General features: G+C 47.6%; 3 protein-coding genes across 3 annotated transcripts in view; 1 reads left to right on the top strand and 2 right to left on the bottom strand.

Annotated features, from left to right (window-relative positions):
- LOC132572129 (zinc finger protein OZF-like) overlaps positions 1-21206 on the top strand; it is a 1123325-nt gene that overhangs the window by 335283 nt on the left and 766836 nt on the right. The window lies entirely within an intron of this gene.
- Positions 1-21206, bottom strand: part of LOC132570928 (zinc finger protein 709-like) — a 188747-nt gene that overhangs the window by 90867 nt on the left and 76674 nt on the right. The window lies entirely within an intron of this gene.
- Positions 1746-20989, bottom strand: LOC132570929 (zinc finger protein 665-like). Its single transcript, XM_060237564.1, has 8 exons — positions 20944-20989; positions 20171-20499; positions 19580-19587; positions 19394-19486; positions 7643-10101; positions 7359-7399; positions 6636-6792; positions 1746-1871 (listed from the first exon to the last, which is right to left on the bottom strand). The coding sequence occupies exons 1-8, from the start codon at positions 20956-20958 to the stop codon at positions 1746-1748; spliced, it is 3228 nt and encodes a 1075-aa protein (XP_060093547.1). The 5' UTR covers positions 20959-20989.

Genomic DNA, 21206 nt, shown 5'->3' with positions numbered 1-21206 from the left:
CTTTAATCAAAAGTTGCTTTATTGTAAAAACCCCATAGCTTGATCAAGGACAGAATCCTTGGAAGTAATGATGGATACAGCAGTGAATAGTTACTTATAGGAAAACTTCAAAAGGATAACATACAGATGCAATTTGAGTCACGGGTTCAAAGGCTACCAACTAGTATCTCTTTTATGGCTAAGGAATGCAAGCTAATAAAAACATCTCCCTTTCTCACACTTTCGCTGAGAGCAGATAAGACCTGGCTGTGTGAATCTGGGGGAGAGGCACCTTACACAGTCACTGCAAGGCTAACCTAAACATCCTGGGTCCAGATGGATTTATTATGCACCCTTTTGTTGTCAAGGTGGGAGGGGGGAACAGGCCAGAGTGGTGTTCTGCTCTATGTCTGGTATGCCTACCTGGCACATAGAAATATGCATGCTTGACAAACCCATTGTCTCAGATTAAAAAAACTTAAAAGATCTTCTATTAGGTGCACCATTGCTTTAAAACAAAGAAGACCACAAGCTGAATACCTTAAAAGTGTTCCCTTTAAAATTAAAGCTACAAAAATCTAAGTACAAGGGAAACATGACAAATGTTATTATTATTGAGGGTATTAATTCATTATTCAGGGGCTCTCCTTCAAAGCCATGGCTTGGCCTGATCCCTGCCTGCCTCCCTAGAAGCTTATTCCTCTCCACCTCTCTGTAACTTACTTTTAAGTAAACCTCAGAGGGAGGAGGGCAGGATCCAGCTGCAAGTTTCCCCCTCCTGCTACTGCTGCTTCTCTGCACCCCTCCCCACCCCCTTTCCCAGTTCAGAAGCACATCCACGAGCTCACGCAAAGAGGGAAGGAGCCCCAATCTTTTCCAACTCCCCCCCCCCCACTTTGGCTTCTCTAGCGAATGGCTTTGAGGCTTTAACCCTTTCGGTGCTGTAGAGGAATGCAAAATGTGTCCTCCCGTCCTCTCCAGGAAAAGCCAGCCTGCCGTCTGCAATGCTGCTCAATGGGGCTGCTCGGGAGTAACTTTGCACGGGGTTGTATGCCCAGAGGATCCAGCGCTGTTCAAACTTCTCAGGAAAAGGAGGCTGAAGCTGAACCCTCTCAGCTCCTTAGACTAAGGGCCATAGAAGAAGGGGTGTGTGTGTGTTATAGGCTCGTTCTTAAGAGGAAGCCTTTTTTCCTTTACCCCCTGGACCTCAAGTGCGGACACAAAGCACCCCTCTGGGAGTTATGGCAATATTTCTGCCTCAGCACCATCCCCCGCCGAGCTGCATCATTAAAGTGTGTCGGTAGGTGAGGGCAGCCAGGCTGAAGGGAAGAACAGAAGCCTTTGTCGTGTCTCTGCAGCTCGGAAAGGACTAAAGCAGCGGAGGTGTTTGCAAGAGAGGCTGAGCAAAGAGTGGGAGGGAGGGGTCTGTGGACTTCCCTTCCCAGCCCCTCCCCCTCCAGAAATTCCCCACCAATTTAGCACAGCCCTGGTTTGCCATGCATAATCCCCGCCTCCTTCCCACAATCTAAAACCTTATTCCCCTCCCCCTCCTCAAATGGCTTACTTTTAAATAAACGTTTCCAGGCTGCAGCTGCGGTGCTATTCTCCGCTGCAGCTTCTCTGCAGCCCCTCGGCTGTCTTTCCCAGCTCGGAAGCAGACCTCTTGCCCGGCTCACGGGTGCACAAGCAAGGAAGGCAAGCAAGAGCCCCTCCACTTTTCCGACCCCCCCCCCCCGCCCCTGCATTCCCTGCTGGGCCTCTCTAGCCTATGGCTTTTTGGCGTTAACCCTTTCAGTGCTGCAGCGGAACGCAACCAACGCTCTCGTGTTCTCTGCAGGAGGAGCCAAGCTGCCGTCTGCAATGCTGCTCCATGGGGCGGCTCGGGAGCAATTCTGCACGGGGTTGAATTCACAGAGGATCCGGGAAAAGGAAGCTGGTTCCCAGCAGCTCCTTAGAATAAGGGCCGTAGAAGAACTCGGTTGGGGGAGAGGAGGGTGCATGGGCTGGCTCTTAAATAGACGAGGAGGCGTTTCTCTGTTGCCTCCCCCACCTCAAATACGGTCGGAGATAGGGGGTGGGAGGGAGCAGGGAAGACGAGGTTTAGGGCAGGATGGGCTCATTCAATAGGGCTCTGATGCCCCCTTCCTTTCCTGCAGTCTGGAGATGCGCTCTTGTTAGGGCAGGTCTCCAGGCCCTCCCTGGAGGTTGGCAATCCTGTCCCAATCGAGGCAAAAGAAAACAATGATAGCCTCCCCCCCCCCCCCCCGGCTGCCCCTGCCTTTCCCAGCCCCCCCCCCCCCCCCAGGTCTCCAGCCAGCCCCTGCAAGAAGTACAACCCCAGCAGTACTCACATCCTGCAAGGAAGCGCCAGCAAAAGTGGGGGGGACCACACACCCCCCCCAACTAAACTGGGCTTGCCTTTGCTCTCCCAGCCGAGTTGTTGTTGTTGTTCAGTCGCACAGTCGAGTCCAACTCTTTGCGACCCCCTGGACCAAGTCACGCCAGGCCTTCCTGTCTTCCACCATCCTCCGAAGTCTGCTCAAATTTGTGTTTGTTACATCAGTAATGCTGTCCAGCCATCTCCTCTTTTGCCATCCCCTTCTTCTGCCTTCTGTCTTTCCCAGCATCAGGGGCTTCTCCAGGGAGTGCTCCCTTCTCATTGGGTGGCCAAAGTCTTTGAGCTTCAGCTTCAGCATCTGACCTTCCAGGGAACAGTCTGGGTTGATTTCTCTTTTCCAATGCCATTTGCCCCCCCACACCAAGTTGGAATTAAGAGTCAGACGCAAGGTATTGGGTATAACTAAGGGCCACTTTATTTAAGTATAAGTAATAAACAGCAGGGGCTAACTGAAACTGTGGCCTGGCCAGGGCCAGGAGTCTCCACAGACACCTCCCCTGCCATTCAACAGGCGAGTCCAACTCTTTGCGACTCCATGGACCAAGTCACGCCAGGCCCTCCTGTCTTCCACCATCCTCCGAAGTCTGGGACGGGACCAATTGGGCTTTTACGCCACAGAGTCTCCCCGCCCTGCAGCTGCCCTTTCTTGGGGGAGGGCTGATCTCTGTGGTCTCTGGAGATAAGCACTGCTATTCCAGGAGATCTCCAGGCTCTCCCTGAAGGTTGGCAACCCTGTCCCAATTGAGGCACGAATCCTGTGACCGTCCCCCAATCCTCACCCCCAGCTGCCTTCTGCCTTTCCCACCCCCCTCTAGCCAAGGCCCTGCGGGCGAAACCCCAGCAAAAGCAAACCAGCACCAGCAAAAAGGGGGTGGACTGGACTGCCCCCCCCCCGTATCCCTTCCCCGCCAAGCCAGGCTGGGCTTCCCTTGATTTTGCACAAATTGCCCTATGTTTAATTAAGGGTCTTCAGACTTCAGGTATGTCATTTCTAAGGAAACTCACCTTGGGAAAGAGCTGGGATGGATTTTAGAGTCACTGTAAAGCTGCAGTACTGAGGTCTAAACTCTCTGCTCACGAGCAGGGACCAGGCGGCTTGAATTTGTCAGAATTTAAAAGCTACCAGCTACAGAGGCTTGGTTTCATGCACCAAAGCTGACCTGTCTTTTCCCCAGTCTGGGCTTCCTGCATGCAGCCTCTTTTGGACCACACCTGCTGTGCATGTAAGGGATGGGTCCCGGTGGAGGCTATGCCTAGCGACCAAGTGGCTTGACAGAAAGGGCAGAAGCAGGTAGACAGCTCAGTATGCAATCACTCTAGAGCATCTTTAGCATGCTTATTAGAAGTATGTGAAGTTTAAACTATACCGTCATCACCTGCGACTCCTTGAGCGCTTTCATCAGCGCTGCCTTCGCACCATCCTCAACATCCACTGGAGTGACTTTGTGACCAACACTGAAGTCCTCAAGCGGGCAGAGGTTACCAGCATCGAGGCACTGCTGTTGAAGACGCAGCTGCGCTGGGCAGGGCATATTTCTAGGATGGAAAACCACCGCCTTCCCAAGATTGCCCTGTATGGCGAACTCTCCACCGGCCATCGAAATAGAGGGGCACCAAAGAAGAGGTACAAGGACTCCTTGAAGAAATCCCTTAGCACCTGTCACATCAACCATCACCAGTGGTCTGACCTAGCCTCAGATCGCAAAGCATGGAGGCACACCATCCACCAGGCTGTCTCTTCCTTTGAGAACGCACGCATAGCTGGTCTTGAGGGCAAAAGGAGATTGAGGAAGAATCGCACTGCTACAGGGCCAACCCTAAATCAGACTTTTCCCTGCAGCCGCTGTGGCCGGACCTGCCTGTCCCGCATTGGTCTTGTCAGCCACCAGCGAGCCTGCAGCAGACGTGGAGTATTGCACCCTTCTTAAATCTTCGTTCGCGAAGCCAAGCCGAGAGAGAGAGAGAGAGAGAGAGAAGTTTAAACCCACGCAAGTGACTGCTGAATGAACGGGATAATAGAACACAGCTGTAATCAGTCTCTGATTCTGCACAGGGCAAGAAAGAGACCTACAAGTAGACTCCAGCTCTCAGCCATCCTACAACACTGCAGAAAAATATCTGGAACAAGTTTTTAAAAAATTGGTTGGTGGGGCAAGTAGGTAGTCTTGCATATGGCACCAAATAGCCTAATACTATCTCGGCATTTTCAGTGAGTTCTCTACCACGACCCCAAGATCTTCCTCTTAAAAGCTTTCTCATTAAAAGCAGCAAAAATAAAAAAAAGGACTGTCACCCTATCCTTTGCCGATCTTTCATGGGGAGGGGCTGGTTTTAGTTCCCAGGGCTTTTTTTTTTTATAGACCGAAACAGCTTCCTGAAAACATTTCATTGCAGAATTTGCAGAAAGCCATGATAAAGGCAGCCGTTCTGGCCTCCTTTTGCGGGCTGTTCCCCCAGGCTTTGCGCAGAACACAGAATGCACATGAAGAGGCAACTGTTGATTTGGCCTGTTGCAGGGAGTCACCAGCAGAAGGCCCTGCTCAGAGGAGCCCCAGATGCCTTTGTGGAGCAGAGCAGGAAAGGCGTTTTTGCAGGCAAGAGGGATCCAGGCTGTGATGGGCTTATTATGGGATGGTCAATCATTTCAATTGAACCTGATCAGAACACCATGCAGAATTAGCCATTCGGGTTTAACTGAGCAAACTTTCTGAAAGACTTAGCCCTTCTGGACCGGTACAATTAAATATTCAAGGTCTGATTTCCAATCACGTTTCTATAGAACGAACGGTTAACGTCTTAGAAGTAAGTTCATTTAAACTGAAACATGCTCTTTTATTAGTTAAAAATTGGATGAAAGGGTGAAAGCTAATCATTCAAGTACAGAAAAACGCACACAATAAAAATCAGGTCTTCTAACATTCCTCAGCTAAATATGTACACATTACAGTTCTCTTAAGATTCAGGCAAGTCAGAAGGGAGGGTTGTATTGTGTGTTTGTGTGTCCACACCAGGAAGTCGTGGCCCTCTGGTGACTGACCCCAACTGAGGAAGTGTAGGTATATTCAGAGAGGTGGCTGAATAAAGTCCACCCCCGTCCTCCTCCCGAGGGCTGGTATTTCAAGGAGGTCTCCCATCCCAGTACGAACTAGAGTCGACTCCGCTTAGCTTGCAAGCTCTGACAAGATCAGGCTTCTTTCAGCTGAGGGCAGAACATCAGTTCTTAAGTTGATAGGCAGAAGGCTATACAAAATGGGAAGGCCTGCGCACCGATAGGCTCACCCAACAGAGGGTCTTTTCTGATTGGAAGCCACCAGGAGAATCCTGATTAAACCTCTTATGTCACTTTCGATAGAGGGGACAGAGGAAGAGAAATAAAACATGAACTTAAACATACAATCGTCCTCCAGATGAAAAAAACCTGGACCCTAAAGCAATTGTGCAAAGGAGTCACTATACCACAGGGGCTACAATATGATGACAGCCATTACATTCTCCATGTCTTCTTATAAGGCCAAGACAGTAGTTGTTCGCAGAGCAATAATTCTCCTATTTCTTCAGTTATAGTAATGAACTGTCAAGACTGAGAGGGAGTTACGGATTTTGATTCTTTTCCTGACCAGGAGTTTTAACTTTACAGATGTTGTGAAACTGCATAATACATAAACATTCATAAATATCATTAGAATCATGAATACACATTTCTTATCCCGTGTGCATCCTCTGAGAGAGCCAGTTTGGTGTAGTTGTTAAGGGTGCGAACTCTTATCTGGGAGAACTGGATTTGATTCCCCAGTCCTCCACTTGCACCTGCTGGAATGGCCTTGGGTCAGCCATAGCTCTGGCAGAGGTTGTCCTTGAAAGGGCAGCTGCTGTGAGAGCCCTCTCAGCCCCACCCACCTCACAGGGTGTCTGTTGTGGGAGAGGAAGGGAAAGGAGATTGTGAGCCGCTCTGAGACTCTTTGGAGTGGAGGGCGGGATATAAATCCAATATCTTCATCTACCTCACAGTGTGTCTGTTGTGGGGGAGGAAGGGAAAGGAGATTGTAGGCCCCTCTGAGCCTCTGTCCTTGAAAGGGCAGCTGCTGTGAGAGCCCTCTCAGCCCCCCTCCCACCTCACAGGGTGTCTGTTGTGGGGAGGGAGATAAAGGAGATGGTGAACCGCTCTGATACTCTTGAGTGGAGGGCGAGATATACATCCAATGTTGTCTTCTTCTCCCGTGAGAAGTGAGATGTGCCCTCTGATGGAACCTTTTCCCACACTGAGGGCACTTGGATGCTTCTCCCCAGTGGGAATTCTTTGATGCAAAGTAAGATAATAACTCTGTCTGAAGCTTTCCCCCCCACTCCAGCAGTTGTATGGTTTCTCCCCTATGTGAATTATCCAATGGGAAGTAAGGATGCTACTGTGATTAAAGTTTCCCTCGCACTCCATGGATTTGTACAGTTTCTCCAGTCTGTTTTCTTTTGGCCGCTGCTCCTAAACCCACAGCAGCTCACTGCACGGTTTAAACCAACCTTAACCTGCCCTGGGAGAAAGCTGCCTGCCACAGGAGCTGGCCACATCCACCTGCTTACCTGCAGTTGCGTGAGCTACAAGGAAGAGTGGGAGGGTGGCCAGCAGCACACGCCCACACAGTGCCTGCATGACCATATGAAGCTGCCTTCTACTGAATCAGACCCTCGGTCCATCAAAGTCAGTCTTGTCTACTCAGATTGGCAGCGGCTCTCCATGGTCTCAAGCTGAGGTTCTTCATGCCAACTTGCCTGGACCCTTTTGAATTGGAGATGCCGGGGAATGAACCTGGGACCTTCTGCTTACCAAGCAGAAGCTCTACCACTGAGCCATCGTCCCTCCCATGCATGCATTTGTAGCAGCCTCCTCACTGGTGCCCTCTTTTTGGTGGCCCTTGGAGCAAGCGACCCATTTGCTCCCCTCCCCAAATATGGCCCTGATGGCTACTAAAATGTGCACTGAATTAAGCTTTTCCCACCCTCCAGGCATTTATATGGTTTTTCCCCAGTGTGACTTCATAGGCGGGAACTTAGACTGAACCTATCAGTGAAGTTTTTCCAAACTCCAGGCATTTCTATGTTTCCCCCCCCTCCATGTGAAATTGTTGGTGGATACTAAGGGGGTGAATTGGGACTGAAACCACTCCGGGCATTTGTATGTTTTCTTCGGTGTGAATCTTTTGATAGGAAGTAAGCCGATTATTCCAATACAGCTTTCCCCACACTCCGGAAAGTTTTATTTCTCCCCCCCATGTGTCTCCTTCGGTGAGAAGTAAAATGTGTACTCTGACTGAACCTTTTCCCGCACTGCAAACATTCATATGGTTTCTCCCCTGTGTGAATTCTTCGATGGCAAGTGAGACTGGTACTTACAGTGAAACTTTTCCCACACTCTAAGCATTTGTATGGTTTTTCCCCGGTGTGAATTCTTCGATGGGAGGTGAGGCTATCTTTTCTTGCAAAACTTTTCCCACACTCCTGGCATTCATACGGTTTCTCACCTGTGTGAATTCTTTGATGGGAAGTAAGTTTGAACCTGTAACTAAAGCTTTTCCCACACTCCAGGCATTTATATGGTTTTTCCCCAGTGTGAATTTTTTGATGAACACAAAGGTGTGATCTCTGACTGAAACTTTTCCCACACGCAAGACATTTGTATGGTTCCTCCCCTGTGTGAATTCTTCGATGGTAGGTGAGACTGGCACTTACACTGAAGCTTTCCCCACACTCCAAGCATTTGTATGGTTTCTCCCCTGTGTGAATTCTTCGATGGCGAGTGAGAGTGCTATTTACAGTGAAGCTTTTCCCACACTCCAAGCATTTGTATGGTTTTTCCCCTGTGTGAGTTTTTTGATGGCAAACAAAGCTACTTTTCCTTTCAAAACTTTTCCCACACTCCTGGCAGTCATATGGTTTCTCCGCTGTGTGTATTCTTTGATGGAAGGCAAGGCTATCTTTTCTTCCAAAACTTTCCCCACATTCCAGGCATTTATATGGTTTCTCCCCAGTGTGAATGTTTTGATGAACACAAAGTTGTGATCTCCAACTGAAGCTTTTCCCACACTCAAGACATTTGTATGGTTTCTCCCCTGCGTGATTTTTTTGATGGGAGATGAGGCCATCTTTTCTTCTAAAACTTTCCCCACACTCCAAGCATTTGTATAGTTTCTCCCCCGTGTGAATTCTTCGATGGGAGGTAAGCCTATCTTTTCTTCCAAAACCTCTTCCACACTCCAGGCATTTGTATGGTTTCTCTCCTGTGTGAATTCTTTGATGGGAAGTTAGACTGGTTCTCTCTCTGAAGCTTTTCCCACACTCCAGGCATTTGTATGGTTTCTCACCTGTGTGAATTCTTTGATGAGAAGTTAGACTGGTTCTCTCTCTGAAGCTTTTCCCACACTCCAGGCATTTGTATGGTTTCTCTCCTGTGTGAATTCTTTGATGGGAAGTTAGACTGGTTCTCTCTCTGAAGCTTTTCCCACACTCCAGGCATTTGTATGGTTTCTCTCCTGTGTGAATTTTTTGATGGGAAGTAAGACTAGTTCTGTCTCTGAAGCTTTTCCCACACTCCAGGCATTTGAACGGTTTCTCCCCTGTATGAATTCTTTGATGTTTAGTAAGATTAGAGCTGGAAGTGAAGTTTTTCCCACACTCCAGACATTTGTACGGTTTCTCCCCGGTGTGCATTTTCTGATGGCTACTGAGGTGTGAACGCTGACTGAAGCATTTCCCACAGTCCAGGCATTTGTATGGTTTCGCCCCTATGTGCATTTTCTGATGGCTACTGAGGTGTGAATGCTGACTGAAGGTTTTCCCACAGTCTAAGCATTTGTATGATTTCTCCCCTGTGTGAATTCTTTGATGTTTAGTAAGAGTGGAGCTGTAAGTAAAGCTGTTCCCACACTCCAGGCATTTGTATGGTTTCACCCCTGTATGAATTCTTTGATGGGAAGTGAGACTGGTACGGTAAATGAAGCTTTTCCCACACTCCAGACATTTGTATGGTTTCTCCCCTGTGTGAATTCTTCGATGGATGATGAGGCCATTTTTTCTTCCAAAACTTGTCCCGCACTCCTGGCATTCATATGGTTTCTCCCCTGTGTGAATTCGTAGATGGGAAGTAAAAGTGGTTTTGTAACGAAAGCTTTTCCCACACTCCAGGCATGTATATGGTTTCTCCCCAGTATGAATTCTTTGATGCTCACAAAGGTGTGACCTCCGACTGAAGCTTTTGTCACACTCCAGACACTTGTATGGTTTCTCCCCTGTGTGAATTCTCTGATGGGAGATGAGGCTATCTTTTCTTCCAAAACTTTTCTCACACTCCTGGCATTCGTAAGGTTTCTCCCCTGTGTGAATTCTTTGGTGGGAAGTAAGGTGTGCTCTCTGCCTGAAACTTCTTCTATGCTTCAGGCTTTTATACATTTTATTTCTATTATACATCCTTTGTTGAACATTAATAACTGATATTTCAGGGAAATTTTCCCTGCTTGCAGTGCACTCCTTCCTGCTGTTTCTTTGACATGTGCTTTGCTTTAGAGAGTGATCCCCTTGTAAAAGACCAGAATTATTCCTCCCTTTTGCTGAGTGTTTTCCTTCCTCTTTGCTTGGTGTATCCGAAGATTCCAACTTCTCTTTCACATTAGAATACGTATTCTCCTTTCCCCTCCATCGATGTTCTTCTGCTTCATTCACTGACTTCCACATGTCTCCTGTTGAAAGAAAGGAACACCTGGTGATGATAAACACTTTCCAAAAATATTGAACTTTGAGTTCATACCACCTAGAGACTACGGAGATCCTCCAGGGATAAGCTTTTTAGAGTTAATGCTGCTTTGTTATATTTGATTCAGAATGGAGATCTCTCAGTCTTTATACCGTGGTCAGAGGGTGGGCGGGGTAGGGTTGCCAAGTCCATTTCAAGAAATATCTGGGGACTTTGGGGGTGGAGCCAGGAGACATTAGGGCGGAGCCAGGAGCAAGGGTGTGACAAGCACAACTGAACTCCAAAGGAGTTCTGACCATCACATTTAAAGGGACAGCGCACCTTTTAAAATGCTTTCCTTCCATAGGAAATAATAAGAACATAAGAGAAGCCATGTTGGATCAGGCCAACGGCCCATCAAGTCCAACACTCTGTGTCACACAGTGGCAAAAAATTTTATATATACACACATATACTGTGGTTAATAGCCACTGATGGACCTGTGCTCCATATTTTTATCTAAACCCCTCTTGAAGGTGGCTATACTTGTGGCCGCCACCACCTCCTGTGGCAGTGAATTCCACATGTTAATCACCCTTTGGGTGAAGAAGTACTTCCTTTTATCCGTTTTAACCTGTCTGCTCAGCAATTTCATCGAATGCCCACGAGTTCTTGTATTGTGAGAAAGGGAGAAAAGTACTTTTTTCTCTACTTTCTCCATCCCATGCATTATCTTGTAAACCTCTATCATGTCACCCCGCAGTCGACGTTTCTCCAAGCTAAAGAGTCCCAAGCATTTCAACCTTTCTTCATAGGGAAAGTGCTCCAGCCCTTTAATCATTCTAGTTGCCCTTCTCTGGACTTTCTCCAATGCTATAATATCCTTTTTGAGGTGTGGCAACCAGAACTGCACACAGTACTCCAAATGAGACACCATCGATTTATACAGGGGCATTATGATACTGGCTTATTTGTTTTCAATTCCCTTCCTAATAATTCCCAGCATGGCGTTGGCCTTTTTTATTGCAAACGCACACTGTCTTGACATTTTCAGTGAGTTATCTACCACGACCCCAAGATCTCTCTCTTGGTCAGTCTCTGCCAGTTCACACCCCATCAACTTGTATTTGTAGCTGGGATTCTTGGCCCCAATGTGCATTACTTTGCACTTGGCCACATTGAACCGCATCTGCCACGTTGACACCCACTCACCCAGCCTCAACAGATCCCTTTGGAGTTCCTCACAATCCTCTCTGGTTCTCACCACCCTGAACAATTTAGTGTCATCCGCAAACTTGGCCACTTCACTGCTCACTCCCAACTCTAAATCATTTATGAACAAGTTAAAGAGGATGGCGCCCAGTACCAAGCCCTGCGGCACCCCACTGCTTACCGTCCTCCACTGCGAAGACTGCCCATTTATACTCACTCTCTGCTTCCTATTACTCAGCCAGTTTTTGATCCACAAGAGGACCTGTCCTTTTACTCCATGACTCTCAAGCTTTCTAAGGAGCCTTTGATGAGGAACTTTATCAAAAGCTTTCTGGAAGTCAAGGTAAACAACATCTATCGGGTCTCCTTTGTCCACATGTTTGTTCACCCCCTCAAAGAAATGTAACAGGTTAGTGAGGCAAGATCTTCCCTTGCAGAACCAATGCTGAGTCTTCCTCAATAACTCGTGTTCATCAATGTGCCTACTCATTCTGTCCTTGATAATGGTTTCTACCAACTTTCCCGGTATTGAAGTCAGACTGACAGGCCTGTAATTTCCCGGATCTCCTCTGGAACCCTTTTTAAAGATGGGGGTAACATTTGCTACCTTCCAGTCCTCAGGAACAGAGGCAGATTTCAATGAAAGATTACAGATTTTTGTTAGAAGATCCACAAGTTCAACTTTGAGTTCTTTCAGAACTCTTGGATGCATGCCATCCGTACCCGGTGACTTATTAGTTTTTAATTTGTCTATCAGTTTTAGGACCTCCTCTTTTGTCACCTCAATCTGACTCAGGTCTTTCAACACCCCTTCCAAAATTAGTGGTTCTGGGGCGGGCAAAATGTTCTCGTCTTCCACAGTGAAGACGGAGGCAAAAAATTCATTTAGCTTCTCAGCCATTTCCCTATCCTCCTTCAGTAATCCTTTTACCCCATGGTCATCCAAGGGCCCCACTGCCTCCCTGGCTGGTTTCCTACTTTTAATATATTTGAAGAAATTGTTATTGTTGGTCTTTATGTTTTTTGCAATATGCTCCTCATAGTCCCTTTTTGCCTGCCTGATCACAGTCTTGCATTTGATTTGCCACAACCTGTGTTCTCTTTTACTAATCTCACTTGGACTGGTTTTCCACCGCTTAAAGGAGTCCTTCTTACCTTTTACAGCTTCCATTACTTTGTTTGTTAACCATGCAGGCCTTTTCTTATGCCTGTTTGTGCCTTTCCTAACTTGTGGTATGTATTTTACCTGAGCTTCTAGGATTATAGTTTTAAATAGTGTTCTAGGATTATAGTTTTAAATAGTGTTCCCCAAGGGTTTTGACCGTATTTACCTTTCCTTTCAGTTTCCTCCTCACATGCCTCCTCATCTCAGTGTATTTACCCCTTTTAAAGTTAAACGTGGTTGTGGCGGTCTTTTTGGACAACTCCCTATTTATACAAACGGTGAAATCAATAACATTATGGTCACTGCTCCCAAGCGGCGCAATCACTTTTACATCTCTCACCAAGTCTTGGGCATTACTTAGGACCAAATCCAGGATCGCCCCACCCCTGGTAGGTTCTGAGACCATCTGCTCCATAGCACAGTCATTGAGAGCATCAAGAAACTCAATTTCTTTCTCTCGACCAGAAAACATATTGATCCAATCAATCTGTGGGTAGTTAAAATCACCTATTACGACACAGTTTTTACGTTTAGCCACTATCTTTAACCCTTCCATCATATTATAATCGTCCTCTCTCTTGATTTGGTGGGCGATAACAAACTCCCATAGTTAAATTTCCTTTTGGGCCCTCTATTTCAACCCAAAGCATTTCTAAAAGGGAATCTAATTATCTGACCTCAGTCTTACTGGACCGTATATCCTCTCTGACATACAGAGCCACCCCACCTCCAACCCTTCCCTCCCTATCCTTCCGATATAGCTTATATCCAGGAATCACCGTGTCCCACTGATTCTCCTCATTCCACCAAGTTTCTGAAATTCCCACAATGTCTATGTTTTCTCCCAACACTAAACATTCCAATTCACCAATTTTACTTCGAACACTTCTAGCATTTGCATACAAACATCTATAATTTCCCAGGCAAGCTAGGCCCGCCACCTTCCTCCTGCCGCCTCGAGACTCTGGCAGACAGTCCATACTGTTTGTCACCATCACAGTGGACAACTCTGTCACCATCACAGTGGACAACTCTGGTCCGTTACCCAGTAGAAAAATAGCAGCCAACCCTTCATCTCTTTGAGATGAGTCCTCCCGAACCAGAGACATTTCATCTCCTGTCGGCTTTCCCCCAAGATTTAGTTTAAAAACTGCTCTGCCACCTTTTTGATTTTAAGCGCCAGCAGTCTGGTTCCATCCGGGGACAAGTGGAGACCATCTCTTTTGTACAGCTCCCGCTTGTTCCAGAAAGCATCCCAGTGCCTAACAAACTTAAACCCTTCCTCCTTACACCATCGTCTCATCCACACATTGAGACTTCTAATTTGCGCCTGTCTCTCCTGCCCTGCACGTGGAACAGGTAGCACTTCTGAGAAGGCTACCTTAGAGGTCCTGGCCTTAAGTCTCCCGCCTAGCAGCCTAAATTTTTCCTCCAGGACCTCACGACTGCATTTCCCCACATCGTTGGTGCCAACATGCACCACGACCACAGGCTCCTCCCCAGCACTGTCTATCAGCCTATCTACTACACGGGTAATGTCCGCTACCTTCGCACCAGGCAGGCAAGTCACCATACGGTCATTACGCGGTTTCGCCACCCAGCTGTCTACTTGCCTAAGGATCGAATTACCAACTACCAAAACCCCCCCTCTCCCCCTGCTCAGGGATGGTTCCTTGGCGCGAAAGGATTTCCGTTCACCAACCGAAGAAGAGGTCCCTTCTGAGGGCGCATTCTCCTTATCCTCAGCACGGTGCCCTGTTCCCTCTCGACCCTCACACTCTCTGGCAGCAACGGGGCTGCCACGTTCAGAGCGGGGCTCATCTAATACGCCCCCGAGAGTCTTCCCCAAGTGTCTAACTGACCGTCTCTGCTTCTCCAGGGCAGTCACCTCGGCCTCAAGGGTACGAACTCGTTCCCTGAGGACCAGGAGCTCCTTGCATCGAGCACACACCCAAGACTTCTGTCCTTTGGGCAGATAGTCGTACATGTGACACTCAGTGCAAAACACTGGAAAGCCCCCAACCCCCTGCTGGCATTCTATCTTCATGAGATATATATATATATATTTAAAATATACAGTCCTCTTTAAATGCTGTTTGTTTAAGTGGCTCCCGTTCTGGAGGGTCAACTTACCTTACCTTAACTTACCTTACTGGGAGAACAAGGAAATCAGGAATCTGGGTTCCTGGTCCTTAGAGAGCCCCTAGGCGAAGAGCCACAGGCCAAGAGTCCTTTAGCTCTCGCCCTTTGGCAAGGCGCAGCTTAAAATGCAAAGACGGTGGAGCAGAGGCACTCCTCAGCAATCAGCAGCAATCACTCTCAATCTCTTTCACCCTTAGCCCAGTCAACCAAACAAAGAGCAGTCAACCAAACAAAGAGCAGGATGAAGGATAGGAGCACCTTCTTTTGGGGCTCATAGAATTGGACCCCTGAGTCCAATCGTTTTGAAACTTGGGGGGTATTTCGGGGAGAGGAACTAAATGCTATACTGAAAATTTGGTGCCTCTACCTCAATAAACAGCCCCCCGGTACCCACGGATCAATTCCCCATTATTCTCTAAACCAGCCGGAGATCTCCCCAGCTGGCTGGGGGCGGGGGGAAGCCTGTAAAACCGGGGGATCCCCCGCTGAGACATGGGGATTGGGAAGCCTGGGTGTGTGTGTGCGCAAAAAAGAACTCAGGATGCAGAGAGACCAGGCACATTGTAATTAGCTTGGGGCAGAGTATAGTATTAGTATCTGTGAAATAAGAATCCTTTTTCTGTGTTCAGCCCTGGGGGAGGTCCATTGCTCCCGATTTGTGAACAAACCTATAAATTTAGCAATCGTGCATTTTAATTTGTCCTTGAAGCTTCGCTGTTTAAGGGCTGCCACCTAGAAGTCCACTGGTTCTTTTTGTGTAGGGACTGACCTGTTTACCTGACAGAATGGAAAGCCATTGCTGCTGCTTGCTAGTATAGCCAACCTTGGAAATAACAAGTGAACGAAACTGAAACGGCACGGCTGGTTTTGTGAGGCAGTTTTCCCTGCCAGCTGCAGAGTGCCGTGTCCGAGCCCACCCTCCATCTTGTAAATTAGTTCCCTGACAAGATTAATACGAAACCCTGTAAAGTCCCAGAATGAATCCCTTTAAACGATATTTTAAGAATGATTTAAGCATGAGTGGAAACAGGATCAAGTGAAATTTCATTACAGAAAATGTTTTAATTTAACTTCTTTCTTCTTTTCTCTGTTCTTCAGAAAATGTAAACCTTGTCAATATTAATATTGTTTCCATTAGTCATACACCATTTAATTCTCATTAAATTCTCCAGGTCATCTGTACCTAGCCTATTTATAAACTAAGTTTTCATGGCGTTAATCATACTAAGTCCTGTCTTGCCATCAGCGTTTGAGGGCTGAAAATTTCCACAAAAATCTCAGAGCAGGTTTAGTTCACTTACGAAATATGCACTCCACAAAGGGAGTTCACTTCACAAAGACAGGATCAGACTGACTGGGTTTGCACTTTGTGATTGAAAATTCTCTTCCAAGATACACGCATGAAAATGTCTTGCATGAGGAACAGTTTCCTTAGCATTTAATGAAGCATTATGAAAGGCCTTTTCTTTCTTTCTTTCTTTCTTTCTTTCTTTCTTTCTTTCTTTCTTTCTTTCTTTCTTTCTTTCTTTCTTTCTTTCTTTCTTTCTTTCTTTCTTTCTTTCTTTCTTAAACTAGGGTATGCACAGACCAATTTGATATTTTGGGGGGTCTGAGAACATTGGAACTGAAAAATACTGGTATTTCCCAATATTCCTGGATCCCAATATCAGTATAGTATTGAGTTTCAGAAAATAATTGGGATTGCCAAATGTATTCGGCTCCATTATACGCTAAGGGGCCCACTACAGAGGTTAGTTTAAATGGAAGGAAGATATTAAAATACCTCTGTTTCACTCCCCCCCCTCGGCTACTTTGGAGGGGGTATGGATTGACACGTAGCGCTGAAATGACTTCCTTCCATTTAAACGGAACATCTGACAGGGAAACTCTCTGTGGTGACTGGTATAAATAAGAGGAAGTCTTTCAACCCCTCTGTTTTGCTCCCCCTACCTTGGAATGGGGGGAGAAAGCAGAGTGCTGAAATGGCTTCCTCCCATTTAAACTGAACAGCTGGCGGGTGGACCTGCCACACTGTAGGGGTTAAATGGGAGGAAGCCATTAAACCCCTTCATTTAGCTCCCCCCCCCATGTATTCCCATATAAACAAAACAGCTAAAAGGCGGGAACTCCATATCGATTGGTTTAAATAGGAGGAAGCCATTAGACCCCTCTGTTTTGCTCCCCCCCCCATGTACTCCCATTTAAACAAAACAGCTGAAAGGCGGAATACTCCATGCCGATTGGTTTAAATGGGAGGAAGCCATTAGACCCCTCTGTTTTGCTCCCCCCCCATGTACTCCCATTTAAACAAAACAGCTGAAAGGCGGAAACTCCATGCCGATTGGTTTAAATGGGAGGAAGCCATTAGACCCCTCTGTTTTGTTCCCACCTACGTTGGAGTGGGGAGAGCAAAACATTTGAATGAAAGAATGCAGTTGCAAGGAAAGGAAAGAAGACCTATAATCGCTATTTCCCTGTTCCTTTCCCTGAAATATCAGTTATTTGCTGTCTAGACTTCCCTTGCTAAGGCCCCCCCCCACTCCTGCACATTTCCTGGGGTACGTAAACCGCTTTCTGGTGGGCAGATCCAGACAACATGCAGTCAAGTATTAATTGGAAGAGACGAATCCTGACAAGGGTTTAAACACACCCTGGGGAAAAGCCAGGACTTCCTCTGGAAAATTCTGGATTTCTGGAGTGGACAAAACTGGGCTAGACTTGGCATAAGGGCACAAGGCTAGGGGAGAAGGAGACTGCTTCTGGGTTGAAGATCTCCAAGCATCCGCAATCCAGCCAACCCTTTTCAGGGCAGCCTAATGGAAATGAATAGAGGAAAAATATGCTTTGAGAGAAGGCTTATTGTTCCAGTGTGAACAATTTCTTTGCCAGCGAGACGGCAGACTCTGGACCAGAGCTCTTGAAAAAGGAATTCTTGGATTGAAATGATCGTTGGGCTTCATGGTTCTTCCTCCTGCTCCATTTGGAAAGATAAGTCTCCTGGTCTAATATAGAACCTGGGTCTTCAGATCCTAGCCTACACCGCACCACACACCAGCCTAACCACCATTACACATCATCATATTTTTCTCCTTCCCACCCCCAACCCCCAGCCCTTATGCCTTTAATAGGTGCATGACCAGCCCGCACTGAACTTCATGGCAGGCAGAAATTGTTCAAGGCACACCCACCACGCCAGAAGAAACGACGGCTGCCAACGTTCCCTCTAAGCTGCAGAGTCTTGTGAGCAAAAATTCTACTTTGTGAGCTACTGGCATTAAAGGTGTGAGCTCCTGCGTAAATTAGTGTGCCCCGGGGTCATCCTTCCTGAGCTAAGACAAAAATCTGTGAGCTGGAGGCTAAAAATCTGTGAGCTAGCTCACGCCAACTCAGCTTAGAGGGAACACAGGCTCCTAAGGTCTCTCTCTCTCGGCTTGGCTTCGCGAACGAAGATTTAAGAAGGGTGCAGTAGTCCACGTCTGCTGCAGGCTCGCTGGTGGCTGACAAGACCAATGCGGGACAGGCAGGTCTGGCCACAGTGGCTGCAGGGAAAAGTCTGATTTAGGGTTGGTGCTGTAGCAGTGCGATTCTTATTTTTTGACCGCTAGTAAGGATGCCCGCGGCTAGCCAACTGGGGTGGAGGAGACGAGCTTTGTTTAGGCCACCTTTTCTAGGCCCCTCTCCGTGTGGAGCAAGCAGTGCTGTCCCTAGATAAGGCTGCTTGGTCGTTAACTAAAAGAAATACTGAAAGAAGTCTACAGTGAGTACCTAGGACTTTTATGACGACCTACTTTTGATGACCTACGTCTGTTGGTTGGAATGGATGCTGTGGAAAATTATTGCTTATCATTACATGGATTATACTGATTGCAGGATTACTACGAATCGTTTCTACTATGATATATAGTTACATTTAAAGGTAAAGGTAGTCCCCTGTGCAAGCACCAGTCGTTTCCGACTCCGGGGTGACGTCTCATCACGAAGTTTCACGGCAGATTCTTTGAAACCAACATAGCCGGGATTTGAACATCGAGGTTGGGACAAGCGAGCCTAATTGATCTGTTAATACCATCTTTGCTGCTCCACCTAATGTGAGCTGTGGCTTAATTGTCTTAATTTTAAACTGTTTTAACTATTTTAATTGTTTTACATTGATTTGATTGTTCCATTGTGTTGGAAGCCGCCCTGAGTCCACGATGGGAAAGGGCGACCTATAAATCTACGGAAATGAATAAATAAATAAATTTACGGGGTGGTTTGCCATTGCCTTTCCCAGTCATCTACACCGGGGGTGGCCAACGGTAGCTCTCCAGATGTTTTTTGCCTACAACTCCCATCAGCCCCAGCCAGCATGGCTGATGGCAGGGGCTGATGGGAGTTGTAGGCAAAAAACATCTGGAGAGCTACCATTGGCCACCCCTGATCTACACTTTCCCCCCAGCAAGCTGGGTACTCCTTTTACCCGCGTTGGAAGGATGGAAGGCTGAGTCAGCCTTGAACCAGATACCTGAAAACTCAGCTTCTGCTGATATCGAACACAGGTTGTTAGGACTGCAGTACTGCAGCTTTAACACTCTGCGCCACGGGCCTCTTTTATTACACTTGCTGTGGTTTAATTTGTCTCCTATGGTCTCTCTTCTTTTTGCTGCTGCAACTTTAAAGACTAGCTTCCCATTACTGCTTATCTTTTGGCTTAGGTTAAATAAGGCCACAGACATTCACCAGCCCTTGGAAGGAAGCGCAGGCAACACACGGTCCCAAAACAGACATCTACAGCCCCTACCTGCCCATCCCGCCTCTTCATCACAGCCCAGGAAAAACAGCTCTTCTTCTTCTTCCAGTCGGGATATGAGGTCAGGTTTGGAGACCAGAGGCCCTGTTGATCAGAGGGAAAAACCCATGAAGTTAGACCTCTTCTGTGTGCCCATGCATTCAACCAATCCAAACCACTAGAACCTGGCAAGATGACCGTGAAATCTAGTGAGACAAAGAGGGGGAGAAGAAGGAAGTGGGAGAAAGCGGATCACAGCTGCCAATCTGAAGAGTGTGTCTTTCTCCTGAGGGGAATAGCAGGTTAGATGGAAGAACTTGACTCAAGACGCATGACTGAGTCCCAGAGCTTAGATACTTCATCTTCCAAATATTTCCGGGTTAGGAGTGTCCTGTGACAGTGGAACCAAATCACATTGTCTTATTTGAAAAGTTCTACGATTTCCTTTGCCCACATCTATAGGAAACAATATACCTCTTTGGTCTTTGGAAATTCCTCTCTGGGACTGAAAGCAAGGAATGGAGAGGCTTTAAGCGAACCCTTTTTCTACCTTGTGGGGCAGACTGAGGCCCTAGACAACTAGAAGGTTCTATGCCCCTTCCATGCCAAGCTGAGATGGAAATGCCAGCTGTGAACTAAAATGGCAGACAAGACAGCAGAGTTCGTCCTTCCACAGCCAGTTCTCAGCCCAGGTGAGGCCAGGCCCAGACTGGAGGGAAGCCCCTGCCTGGACCACCCCACCATCTCCACCACAGGCCTCCCTTGGCTCCTCTCCTGACGCCCTCTCACTTAGCTGAGGCCCAGAAGTGCCAGGGAGGAGCTTCCTCTTTGCAAGGAGAGCCCAGAACCCCTCCCCACATCGGAAGAAGGAGAGCGGAGGGAAGCAGAGACCAGCCACTGGGACCAGGGCAGACAGCCTGGCCCCCTCCTTCCTCCTGAAGGGCTGCCTTATACTCACTCCTCACTACAAGAACCAGCAAAGGATCCTCACCCAGAGAGGCCACGTTCCCATAATTCTCCAGCATGACTTCCTTGTAGAGAGCTCTCTGGGCTGGGTGCAGCAGGGCCCACTCCCCCGGGGTGAAACGCACGGCCACCTCTTCGAAGGACACCCCCGCCTGCGAGGAGGAGAAGGAAGCGTTTCTTTAAACACAGGAGAGAGCAGCAAGAAGAGCCTGTGGAGACACCTCCCCCTCCCCACTCAGCCCTCTTTGGGGGCATTTTGGAGCCGGAGGGGCTGTCCTCAGCCTCAGAGGGCTAGCAGCCTATCAGGGAAGAGGGCAGAGTTGCCCGGATGATGAAGGGCGAAAGAGGTTTCTGTGGGGAATCCGATATTGTTAACAGAGACATTTGGAGTTTGTCCAGTTCAAAAGTATTGTTCTAATTGTCCCCTTTTTCTTCAGCAGAAAGCATCCTAGTTAGGAGCTGACTGTTTGTCTCCCTTCCCAGTGGGGAACACTAGAATTAATGGGAAGGAACCCAACCCACTGAGAATTACAGTAATGAAAGCATGCTTATCGTCTGGCACACGTCTCCCCGGTGATCCCCCCACCCTACAATACCTGAGCTGGCTGCATGGCGGCTCCTTTCCCTTCTGCACACGGAGGAGACGGTGGAGGGGGCATCCAAGGGGGTCCTTGTACTCCTGCCTGGATGGGAGAGAAAGAAAGAGGGTGGGAAACCCTTTTTACCCCATATACATTTTCTGGATTCACGACTATTAAATACTGGGTTCAATACATGAAAGAGCCCCATGGCGCAGAGTGTTAAAGCTGCGGTACTGCAGTCGGAGCCCTCTGCTCATGACCTGAGTTCGATCCCGGTG

The sequence above is a fragment of the Heteronotia binoei genome, chromosome 5 (assembly GCF_032191835.1).
Source record: "Heteronotia binoei isolate CCM8104 ecotype False Entrance Well chromosome 5, APGP_CSIRO_Hbin_v1, whole genome shotgun sequence".
NCBI classification, from domain to species: Eukaryota; Metazoa; Chordata; class Lepidosauria; order Squamata; family Gekkonidae; genus Heteronotia; species Heteronotia binoei.
The sequence above is the reverse complement of the archived record's forward strand: the minus strand, read 5'-3'. Positions and strand labels throughout refer to the sequence as shown.